The 12,204-nt window shown below is 46.1% G+C and overlaps 1 protein-coding gene across 3 annotated transcripts in view; it reads right to left on the reverse strand.

Moving 5' to 3' along the window:
- DHX9 (DExH-box helicase 9) overlaps window positions 1-12,204 on the reverse strand; it is a 47,190-nt gene that overhangs the window by 4,986 nt on the left and 30,000 nt on the right. For all 3 annotated transcript variants that reach the window (XM_044301102.1, XM_044301104.1, XM_044301103.1), the window contains 11 exons: window positions 11,267-11,480; window positions 11,065-11,159; window positions 10,760-10,833; window positions 9,576-9,728; window positions 7,848-8,008; window positions 7,655-7,766; window positions 7,409-7,570; window positions 7,199-7,326; window positions 6,856-7,085; window positions 5,157-5,272; window positions 2,858-3,058 (listed from right to left, as the gene is read on the reverse strand). In XM_044301102.1, coding sequence (XP_044157037.1) covers window positions 2,858-3,058; window positions 5,157-5,272; window positions 6,856-7,085; window positions 7,199-7,326; window positions 7,409-7,570; window positions 7,655-7,766; window positions 7,848-8,008; window positions 9,576-9,728; window positions 10,760-10,833; window positions 11,065-11,159; window positions 11,267-11,480 — 1,646 coding nt within the window. The remainder of the gene's footprint in view (window positions 1-2,857; window positions 3,059-5,156; window positions 5,273-6,855; window positions 7,086-7,198; window positions 7,327-7,408; window positions 7,571-7,654; window positions 7,767-7,847; window positions 8,009-9,575; window positions 9,729-10,759; window positions 10,834-11,064; window positions 11,160-11,266; window positions 11,481-12,204) is intronic.

Genomic DNA, 12,204 nt, shown 5'->3' on the forward strand with positions numbered 1-12,204 from the left:
CGGGGCTGCTCGTTCGTATGCCTCACCTGCTTCCTGCGGCATACCTTTGTTTCTTGGGAGACTATGCTTGCCGCCAGCCTTGCACTCGTCCCTAGGGAGTTCATTCTGTCCTCCTGACCGGACAGGCTCTATTTCTCTCTGCTGCACCGAGCTGGGTGGTGCTCATTCATTTAGTTGGCCTTTCATTCCAGGGAGTGTTCGTGGGTCCTAGATGCATGCCCTTTGCGTCCTTCTGCAGCATTGCTTCCCTGCGCAAGTGGTCACATGGTCGAGAGTGCTGTTGTCTGAGGCGCCTCTCGAATTCGTCATTGGCGCTGGCAGGACTGCGGTTCCCTTGCCTGCCGCAATTTCCTCCTCTTCGGATGCAGTGTGGTATGAGTCCTTCCTCTTGGCGCCTCTACGCTTCTGTCTGATCTGCTACCGGGTTCGGGCTGCTCTTCTCGGGACGGTCACCCAACTTCTCTTGGGTGCTGGATTACCCAGGTCCGGAGGACCTCCGCCTTGGGTTCTTCAAGGTATTCGCCTTCTGCGAGGCGGTGGACCGGGCGTCTCACAGTGTAGCGGGTTCTGCCTTTGAGCTGTCCTATGGCTTCCCTGTTGCCCACTCCTCCTCCTTTCGGTTGGAGGGTGTTATGTTGGCCTCTGTCTCGACTGCCTCTTTTCGCCGGCTTTGTTTGGCTCCCGCTCTATACAGATCACTCCGATGTGGCTTCCCGCCAGACTTCGGAGGCTGTGTTTTCACTGTCCTCCCCTCTGGGGTGAGCATGGTTGTTCCTGTGGATGGTTCCAGTGTTCCTTTTGGCCTCGTACTGTCTCCCTTGTTCACGCTGGCTGTATTAGCTGTGTGCTTGTTTACCGAGTCTACCGCGTTCTGTCCTCCCGCTGGGTGCAGATTGCGTGGCCCGTTCTAAGACGATGGTCCTGATGTAGACTTACCTTCTCGATAACTTGGGGGGGACTACCTTTTCGGTTCAGATTGTCCTTTGATCCCACACAGGGGCTGTACAACGTGGTTACATCAGCATGGACTTTAGCCTGCCTTCTCCTGGCATCTGGCGGATCCTTTGGGTTCTTTCCATCTGTCCTTCTGCTCCCCCATTCGGGTGGATGCGGGTCAACGTTGTTCGAGGGCCGACGGGGCTAGTTTTGTCGACCCTTCTGCCCGTGTTACTGGTCTGCGCCTGCTCTCATTGGGTTTTCGCCTGCTTGCCAGGCGACTCCAGCGGGTTCACTGCTGTCCACTCCTGGCTGTGTCTCGTCCAGGATCTGTCGTAAGACTTAGGGTTTCTTGTCTGGGGTTCTGTGGGAAGCTGTGCATTCCCCACTCTGAAGTTCTTTCCCCATGGTTCTGTCTTTTAGTTGAGGTGTCAAGTGTCGGCGCTGTTCTTTCTCTTCCAGCGTTCCCGGCCCTCTGGGCCTGCCAAGACCTTCTTCCTCGGAGTGGCTCTTTGGTTCCTCTGTACTGTCCTTCGGTACCGCCCTGGGGACTATATCCTGAGCTCTCGGCGCTCCGATCTTGCCCTTGGAGCCGTTACAGGAGTTCTCTCTATCCTTCTGTCCTGTACGGTTGTGTTCCGTATCAGTCGTGTCTCTGACGGGTGCCGGCATGGCCCCCTTTTTTTGTTACGAGCTTTCTGTCTTTTCCCGGACAGGGCTGTTCTGCATCTCGTTTCTTCCTTCCTTCCTTCTGAAGGTGGTGTTGCCTTTCGCTTCAACACCTCACCTATTTGGACGTTGTTTGGGCCTGGCCGTTTTTTACTTGGAGATCTCCGACTCTTGCAGTCGTTCGGCCTCTTGGGGTTCCAGGAGGTCTGTGCATAGGGTTGACAGACTCCAGGGTGGTTTTTCCTCCGCTTGATCAGTTTGGCTATTGCTGAGGTTATCGCACCTAGGGCAGGATTCTGTCTTGGTGTCACCGTTCCTTTCACCAGAGCGGTCGGTGCCTCCTGGGCCGGAGGCATTGGGCTTCGGCCGTGCATTTGGGCACGGCGGCCACAGGTCTGCCTTGCACGCCTTACTGAGTTCTACAGGGTGCATACTCTGACTTTGGCAGATGCTGCCTTACCCCGCCTGGGTTTACAGGCGGCGGTTCATTGATGCCTTTCGGGTGCTTCACCTTGGTGCTGTGGTCCCTCCCCCTTTTGGACTGCTTTTGAACGTCCCAAGGTCTTCTGTGTCCCCCAAGGAAACTGGGCGAGAAAACGAGATTTTTGTATAACTTACCAGTAAAATCTCTTTCTCGCTCTTTCCTTGGGGGACACAGCACCCACCCATTAATTGTTTTTTCTCTGTGCGTTTTCCGAGTTTTTGTTACCCGTTGGGTAGTTGGCTTGTTGGTTCCTTGTTGGACTTTGCCTTTTCTCACTGCTTGGACACGCAACTGGCAGTCTCTCTCTCCAGGCTGAGGGTATAGCTGTGGAGGAGGGGCTAACAGTTTTCACTTAGTGTCACGCCTCCTATGGAGATGAGCTATACCCAAGGTCTTCTGTGTCCCCCAAGGAAAGAGCGAGAAAGAGATTTTACTGGTAAGTTATACAAAAATCTCGTTTTTGTCTCAAAAACAGTGAGGGGAGGTCACCACAGCTCCTATGCCAGTTTTCTGGCTTTAAAAAGTTGCAAATACACAGACTTGATAAATTTCCGCCAGGTAAATTGCAGGTTGTGCGCACTATTGATGCTTAGCTCCATTCACTTTAATGCAGCTGAACTGTAATATCAGACATGACAAATGTCTGTTTGTGGAAGGAAGCAGCCATGTTTTTCTGAACCTGTACTACCCCTCTTTACACAACTGTATTTTGACTGCTCCAGTATCACTGCATTGTGTAAAGTGGCCCGGAGCACCTCGGTTACTTACCTGGAATTTCCAATCATAAGATTAATCCCGGCTGTGGATGGCTTGGATAATAAGCGAATCATGTTCAGCAGCTTCTCATTGACCGGATCCAGTTGAGACAAAATGTCTGGTTGTTTAGTAACTTCTACAACAAGAGCTTCCAATGCAGATTTCAGGGCAGTAATGGAAGCGGCATCCTCATGGAGCATGGACAACTTGATCCTGTGGAGTAGACAATTCTATACTTTACCACACAGTAGTACCATAAATATGTATCCAAAACAATCCAAGATAAATACAGCAACTCTAAAACACTCCTATTTAAAAGGGGTTGCCCGTGTTCAGAGCTAAACCTTGACATAGTCCCATTTTCACCCAGGCAGCCCCCCTTATCTTAGCATCGGAGCATTTGATGAACCCAGACAACCCTTTTAAGTCATATGGCAAAAAGTATCCAAAGCATTAACCTGTATAATGTCTACTCATTTTGCCTCTGGTGAACACTACATACAGTATAAATAGGTAAAGATCCATGTAAATGCTCATGCACACGACCGTAGTGTCGGTCCAAATCTGATCCGAATTTTTTACGGATCAGGTGGGGACTCAAACACTTCAATGGGGCCGCAAAAGATCCCCATGTGCTGACCGCATATCTGTATGCCTGTTCTGCGGCCCCTAAAAAAAAAAAAAAAAAGCTGGACAAGAATAGGCATTTGTAATATACTGCAGGAGCTGTGGAAGAGGAAAATGCTGGTTGCACGCAACCATTATCGCAAAAACAGATACTGTCATACTTTTATTCCGGCCGCCTCTCGGAATGTTTGCCGTGCTCCCGCCAAAACTCCGGCCCGCCCCCATTATAGTCAATGGGGCCGGAGCGGTAGTCCGCGTGCACTAGCGGGCCTTAGGCTGGGCTGATGCTTTTTTAAGGCGACCCAGTCTAAGCGCTGCACGGGGCACATGAGCGCCGCGGCCTGCTCTAACAGCCTGAACCAGCAGGGGTGCCGATCCGGGCTGTTTAACACTTTTCACCCGCCGCATGTAAAGCGCTGACAGAGGGACCAGACTCCATCTGTCTCCCATTGGCACCCCGCAAATGCAATCGCGGGGTGCCTGTGTGTGAAGGCTGGCTATGGTCTCGTGTAGGCCCCAGACCAGCCTTTAGTAATTTCCAGCAGGCTGCTCCTCTCTGGCGCCTGCTGGTCAATGTCAGAATAGAAGTGATATTAAAATGCAATGTACTATAGGAAAAATGCATTGCATTTGCATCAGAATGTTGTCTGTTATAGTCCCCTTGTGGGAGTTTTATTGCAAAAAAGAGTACTAAGGGGGGGGGGGGGGGAGAGAAACACCTAAGAATAAAGATTATGTTATTTATGCTGAAAAATGAACACCATAAAATTTATAACTTAAAAACGCAGTGGCAGTATTGCTGTTTTTCCCATCTCCCTCCCAGAAAGAGTTAAATCAGAAGGTTATGTGTACCCCAAAATGGCATCATTATAAACTACAACTTGTCCCGCAAAAAACAAGCCCTCAAAGCTATATAGACACAAAAATAAAAAATAAGTGAATAGCTCTTGGAACGCGACAATGAAAAAAGGAAGAAAAACACTTAGCAAGGCCCAAAACAGGCTGTTCACTAAGGGGTTAAGTTACAAAACCGCTGCGGGGATGGTCATTTACAAGGATTTCTTCTAGTTTTTGGGTGCACAAAAGTAAATTTTTGCATGAACTGCATTTTGTGACTTTTTGCCTTTCCCCACCACTATTGACACGTTTTAAAAAAAAAGTGGCTGAGCTTAGCAGAAGGGACGGTGCCGCTGCGGCCTGACATTACGATTACCCCCAGAAACTAGTGAATGGAAACTGGGAGCTTGGGTCTCCTATTCTGGTAATCATGGGGCCCTATGCGATCATATATATGTATAGGAGATTTTATTTTTATCCCCCCCCCCCAAAGTCACATGAACTCTGCTCCATAATCAGCCATGCACCTATATAAATTAGACACGAGTAGGAGTGGCTTTCTGCCTCTGAATGTAAACAAGGTCTCCACTCACTGACAGAAAGTGATATTAAAATGATGAGTGAGCATTTGAAACAATATGCAGATTTTTCGATTACTCGTAAAACAGAAGAAATCACACCAGAGGCACAGTACAAGAATGCAGGTCAGCTGCTGCAGAGTTTCTCAGCTTTACAGTACAACATATGGGAAAATAACTGCTACAGCAGGACATCTGGCCTGAATCAGACCGTGGAACCACCTCCACAAATTTACACACATGCATAATGAACACGTCAGTATACATACCAATCATCCAAGATTATCATCTGACCATCTGACATGACTTTTTTGGAGCCGAAGAGCAGCAGCTGTAAGGGGCTCACCATGGTCATCACTTTAGCAGAAATAGCTCTTGTACGGATCTGAGAGCAAATAATACAGTTAACATATGTGCACCAAACCTTAAGATGGCAGACAAATGACTGATTACATTGGCGAAGCAGTCAGTGCATGCGCAGTAGAAGAGGCCTTGGTCTGGCGAGGCTCTACTGCACATGAGCCAATGTATCATCCCCACAGCGCTTGCATGAGAGGACAGGGGAAAGCAGAAAGACATACTGTAGCAAATGCCTGGCTCTGTCCATCAAACTGCAAAGGGAGGGGCTGGAGGCAGAAGGAGATTTTTTTGTGCACCGAGGACAGTGCCACACCCAACTCATTTGTATATTAAAGGGGTTGTCCCACGAAAAATATTCTAGTTTTCAAACCAGCACCTGGATCTGAATACTTTTATAATTGCATGTAATTAAAAATTTTGCATAGCCACAAAGTTATTCAATAAAATGTATCTGTAGAGCGCCACCTGCTGTTTTTTTTATTTTATTTTTTTATTTCTTTGTCCATGAGATGGCCGCACATGATCAGTTCCATCCTTCAACTGCCTCCTGAGCTGATAGGGAGAGCATGGACATAATTGATATAAATCTAGCAGAGCAATGAATGGGGAGATCTCTGGATCCATGTGAGGTACAGGGCTGGTTCTAGCTTTGTTAGAAAGAGACTGTCCTATACTATGTGATGTCAGTGTTTAAATTTTTTACATAAATCATGGGATAACCCCTTTAAAACACTCAAATCTGAAAAGTGAGGTGAATTGGGTATAGTTTATCAGCGGTGTTAATGCTGGCAGAGAGCCTAAAAAGTGACTAGAAAAAGCATAACCTGTTCACAAAAGCATGTCTTTCTCCATTAACATTTGCAGAAAGCAGTTAAACAGATATCCTGCAGTCAAACAAATGTCTCATTCCTCCCTGCCTCTCCATCTGGGGACACACTGTGCACTAACATGAGCTCACAGGCAAACTTTTTTTCGTCACATTATATACTGTGTCCAGGTGTTACGACCACCCTGCAATCCAGCAGCAGTGGCCTTGCTTACACACTATAGGAAAAGGCACCAACCTCTCTGGTGGCTGAGACCACAGGAGTGTGCATAGGCCAGAGCATTTTTGCTATAGTGTGCAAGCACGACCACCACTGCTGGATTGTGGTCGTAACCCGTGGAAATGAGCAGTGTATAAACACAATGGAAAAATGAATCCAGCAAGCAAAGGAGGCAATATGGACAATCACAATACATTAGTAAGTGCCTTGCATTTACTTTGTCTACATGATAAATGCCATTGCTGAAGTGAGAGAACCCTTTTAACAGTATAAATTTTTCTTAAGCCAAGATAAAAACCACCAGTGTGAACACAACCCAATTTTGTTGTATTTACCTAGCTATAAAAATGTTCAGCGTTAGCCTTTTTACAATGCATTTTTACATTCTTCCTGCCAATGTTTTTTACAATCTGCTTTATTGGAAGACCGACATAATGGAAAATGACAAGGCTGAGAGAGTTATGCAAGGAGTGGAATGTTCAACACGCTGGGAGAAATGTCATGAAATGATTCAACCTCATAATCTCGGAGATGCAGGACATTTTGTTACGCAGCTATTTACCTTTTCCCCGAAAACAAAGAACGGGGAGGGATACTTCATGTCTTGGCTGCTGAAGGGGCAGTTAACAGATGATTTGTGGATCAGCGCGTTGCGCCCCTCGGTTGTGAGGATTTTTCGTTTATCCTTGTGGTAACAAACATTGGGGTAAGCCCCAAATGCCAGCAGTGAGATGACGAGATCCAGGTTATTATCGGGGCCGGTGTTATTGAAGACTTGATTCATTAAACATTCTAAGAAAAAAAAATATATATAAAAATTGGGAAGAAGTCCAAAACAAAGTCACGTCATTACACATGCACGAAGAATGATAAGAGTGATCCGCTGAACTCTGGACGGCCTTTACCTTCAGGAAACCCTGAATTTATCAAGATGTCTTTCAGCTGCACTTTTGCTTCCCATGTCATGCGCAAGGTTGACATGTTGAGACGCTTGTGTTCACAAAATCTGATCTCTGCGTCTTCTCCTCCCATTCTTAAAGGAAAGGAGACAATAAATGAAATAAGGATACAGACTCCATCAACATAGCCATTCGTTTTAAGTCCAGCTTACGTACCTTGCATCATCCCAGGCTTGAAACACAGACAGAAGGGCCACATGATCGGAATATCGGTTACCAGAAAAGTTTCTATGCACATATCCCAGTCTCCGACCTTCACTGATGAACGGCTCGGGGAAACATGTGGCAGAAGAAATTGTGCAAACTGCATCTCCAACACTGCAATGCAAGATAATTATTATTTCTTAACGTTGGCGATTTGAGTAAAAACCATCTTTAAAGCAGAATCTCCAAAGTACTTACTAGAAGATGCAACCAATGATCATCATTTTTCCCAGTCGTGGCTCAATTGGCAATTTAGCCAATATTTTTCCTAGTGGAGTTAGCTCATCATTCGAGTCCAAAGCGTCAAGCTCTAAAGACAAAGCCAAAACGAAAAAATAATAAAATCTTATTCTGCATGGACACTACCGACAACCTGAAGTAGACAACTTACCCCTCAGTGTGTGCTCAGCTTCTATGACAGCATCCAACGGGGGAGGTTCTATGGCCTTTGATAAAAATTGTCCAATGCCACCCAATCGTAGTAGTTTAATGCTTAGAGCTACCTCATGCAAAGGAGTACGGAATATTTCTGGTGTAAGGTGATTCTCCAAGCTAGAAAATACATTAGCTAAATTACAGAAGATCATCAAAGCACAGACAATGTTTTTCATCAATCTAATCCATTCAAAGACCAATCGACCCACCTAAGACCCTTTCACACGAACCATTTTTCCACGGGGGTGCAATGCGCGACGTGAACGCATAGCACTGGCACTGAATCCTGACCCATTCATTTCAATGAGTCTGTGTACATGAGCGTTTCACGCAGCCCTGGCCCCATAGAAGTGAATGGGGCTGCATGAAAAACGCATTGCATCCACAAGCAAGTGCGGGTGCTAGGGGTGCACCGAAATGAAAATTCTGGTCCGAAACCGAAAATTCAGGATACCCCTTGACCGAAACTGCCTTTTTGCCCAAATACTTTTAAAAGACCCCCCACCCCATAACAGTGCCATCCACAGACCCCCCACCCACCCCATAACAGTGCCATCCACAGACCCCCCACCCACCCCATAACAGTGCCATCCACAGACCCCCCCCCATTGCAGCTCCAGTACAGACTAGTTATAAAATGTGTACAATTAATAAGGATTCTATTCATGAGGCCCCCTCTGCAGTAGAACATTCAATATAGCCACATCCTACTCACAGGGCTGTTATCTTAATGCTGGCCGGCCGGGCAGACGAGCGGCAGCGTCACAACTGACGTCATGTGCCCTGCCTACTTTCTGAATGAAGGAGGCGGCGCAGGCATGTGACGTCAGTCGTGACGCTGCTGCTCGTCTGCCCGGCCGGCCAGCATTAAGATGACAGCCCTGTGAGTAGGATGTGGCTATATTGAATGTTCTACTGCAGAGGGGGCCTCATGAATAGAATGCTTATTAATTGCACACATTTTATAACTACTGGAGCTGGGGGGCCGGAGAACAGTGAACGCACCGGCCCCCAGCTCCTCCTCCCAGTCCCTCCCCGCTATTTCCGGCCGATATGTACAAATATTGGCAGAAACAGATTAGGTGCATTTTCGGCCGCCGAAATGTCGGTGCACCCCTAGCGGGTGCGATACGTTTTTCACTGATGGTTGTTAAGAGATGTTGTTTTTCAAACCTTCAGTTTTTTAATCACGCATTGCACCAGAGCGAAAAAAAAAACTGAACGCAATTGCAGATAAAACTGACAGAACTTGCTTGCAAAATAGTGTGAGTTTCACTAAACGCATCCGGACCTAATCCGCCACGCTCAACTGAAAGAGGCCCAAGGGTGGCTGCACGCGCTGAAGATTTACGTGCAGAAAATACACATGAAATCTGCACAAAACACTAATTTGCACTATTTATTGCATTTTTTTTAGTGCAGATTGGATGCAGATTTCCCCCAGACCTCACACTTTCATTCAAAGGGTGAGAGCCACACAAAAAAAAAAAAAAGTTCATGCTGTAGATTTCTAAATCCACACAGCAGACCAATTCTGCACCTAAGGAAATTGTTGTTACTGTATTATGCTGAGTGTTTTCTGCACGAAATCCGCAAAGAAAAGCTGTGCGTAATCCGCACCATGTGCAGCCACCCCAATACACCTAACCATTTCCAAACTTCTAGCCAAAACCAAGCTTCTTACCGTTCAAATCGTGCCCTACTGCACAGGTGGAAACAAAACCCTGCCCGCACACGTCCTGCTCTTCCTTTCCTCTGCTCAAGATTGGTTTTGGAAGCCCAGACAGTAGCATAATTTGTCATATTGTTGTGAGACGTAAACAGCTTCACTTTTTGCCTGAAAGCATAAAATGTTTATTTTTTATTAAGCGTTTTCCACATATCAGGTGTCCAGTTCCTTGTTTCAGGCACAGATGTGGGCATGCATGCTCTCACAGCTACGCTTCCCACTGTGGTCAATAAATTCACAGCTATCTCTGCTAGGAGGCGCATGAGACCAATCATAGGGTCCTCAGTAGTGATGAGCGAACTTCTGTTTTAGAAGTTTGGGTTAGCGCAGAATTATGTTATGAATCCCGTAACCACGGATCATTAGGGTCCCTGGTCACAGGATCCATAACGCAATTCTGCGCTAACTCGAACTTCTAAAATAGAAGTTCGCTCATCACTAGTATTCAACACCAAAACCTTTAGATAAAATTACAGGCATAACCCAGTGATAGATGCCGCAAATTAAATTGTAGGTTTATAGCAATGCTGAAAATGTGCACCCATACACGAGACAGCCATTTCTGCCAACTGCACCACAAACTAGCACATCAATAGAGAGGTGTAAGTCACTCCCAAACACTTCGGGCATCAGGAATGCTGGGATCCAACATGTCCAGTTCACCTTTCTGCCAAAATTCAGCTGGCAGACCTCCATACACAAGATTGTTGTCTAGTCACTTTAATATCCACAGGATATGATATAAATATCTGATATAACTTAGAACATATCCTGTCTGGTGGGGGTCTGACAACCCCTCTGATCAGCTGTTTGAGAAGGCAGCAGAATGTGCTTGGTATTGCAGCTCAGCCCCCTTCACTTTAATGGAGCTGGCTGCGCTTAGTGCCCTCACGTTCAGTCACATGGCCTAGGCTAAGCTGCAAGAAGGCGGTGGTGTTACGATGAACGCCACTGCATTCTCAAACAGCTGATCGTTGGGAGTCCAGTAAAGAAAACCCGTTTAAGTGCTAGTTTGTGCTGTTTTGTAAGACTAAACGATCAAGACAATATTCCACGTTTTTGACAGACTATTGGTTCAACTGTGATACCACAGATCAACCATCTTTAATCTCATAAATGTCTTCTTCATGTGCACTTACTTGCAGGAGTCTATGACATAAACCACATCATTTATAGTGATACTGGTTTCAGCAATATTTGTGGACAGAATAACCTGTGGGATTTAAAATAAACACGTATGAATGACAGGAGGCAATGGATGCACCACATTATAAACCTACATTGTGCTCAGGTTCACAGCTATACTCACAATTTAGCAGCTTAAATACTAAAGCGTTTTATAATGGTTTCATTGCGTAATAGTAAGAGCCACTTTAATATGGCAGCGCATTTATCACCATCAGGGACATTCTGAAAACATTTATGCGATTAACGGCATTTTTACCTTGATTATACCATTTGGAACAGGGTCAAACGCCTTTCTTTGCTCCTCTCGCGGTATCTGGGAATGCAGTGGTAAAATCCGGTAATGATGGCTACCTATATTTAAAATAAATAAATATAAAAGTCAAATTTGACACATGGGACCCCAATGCAATCCCACAATCACTATGGATACATTATAAAGCAAGGGTTGATAGCCTTACCAAAATGAGGGTTCGACTCGAGATGCTTCTGCATGGCATAAATGAGATTCCAGCCAGGTAAAAACACCAGCACAGCACCAGGTACGTTGAGGGTTTCAATGTATTTTAAGAGCGCTTCAATAAGTTCTAAAGGAGTTTCCTTCTCAGTCAGTTGCGACAGTGAACGGCGAGTCTCGGGGCCGTAACCATCGCCACATATCAGATTGCAATTGGTCTGCAGGAATATGAAAAGGATTAGTACACTTACATTTGGAAGAGAGAAAAAAAAAAACTTTAAAAGGGTTATCCTGGAACAGACAATGATGACATGCTCAGGATAGCTCATCATTATCACATCAGTGGGGGTTCAAGTCCCGACACCCCTGCAGATCAGTTGTTTCAAGGAGTCGCTGTGCTTACCGGAGCTCTGGTGAGCGATGGAAAGCTGCTGGAAGCCTGCAAGAACAGCACCATTCATGGTATAGTGACTGTGCTTGGTACTGCAGCTCAACCCCCATTTACTTAAATGGGGCTGAGCTGCAACTAGGCCGTGTGACTGATCTGCACACCCTTGATGGTGGGTGCTCGTAGAGGACATACGTCAATCTATTCCAAGGAGAAATCCACGGCACACCAGAGGTCCTTATTAGAAAGTGCTTTTAATGCATAACATTTCGTTTACATCATTTTGTTCCATCCAGAGAAAGTATAAATATAACAGGCCAAAAACGAAACACCAACATTTCAGTCGTGTAGCAACCTTTATCAAGGGATCTGTGGCCTAAGTGACAGCTCTGAGCTCTGGAAGCGAACCAGGAGAGGACTCTCGGCATAACAGAAACGGGACGGATCTGTTATGCAGCCCATAGACTTCTATGACGGAATTAATAACAGAATACCTCTAAAGGCATTCCGTTACGGAATTGCGTTATGGTCCGTGGTAACGGAATCCATAACAC

This window comes from Bufo gargarizans, chromosome 7, assembly GCF_014858855.1.
Source record: "Bufo gargarizans isolate SCDJY-AF-19 chromosome 7, ASM1485885v1, whole genome shotgun sequence".
NCBI lineage: Eukaryota > Metazoa > Chordata > Amphibia > Anura > Bufonidae > Bufo > Bufo gargarizans.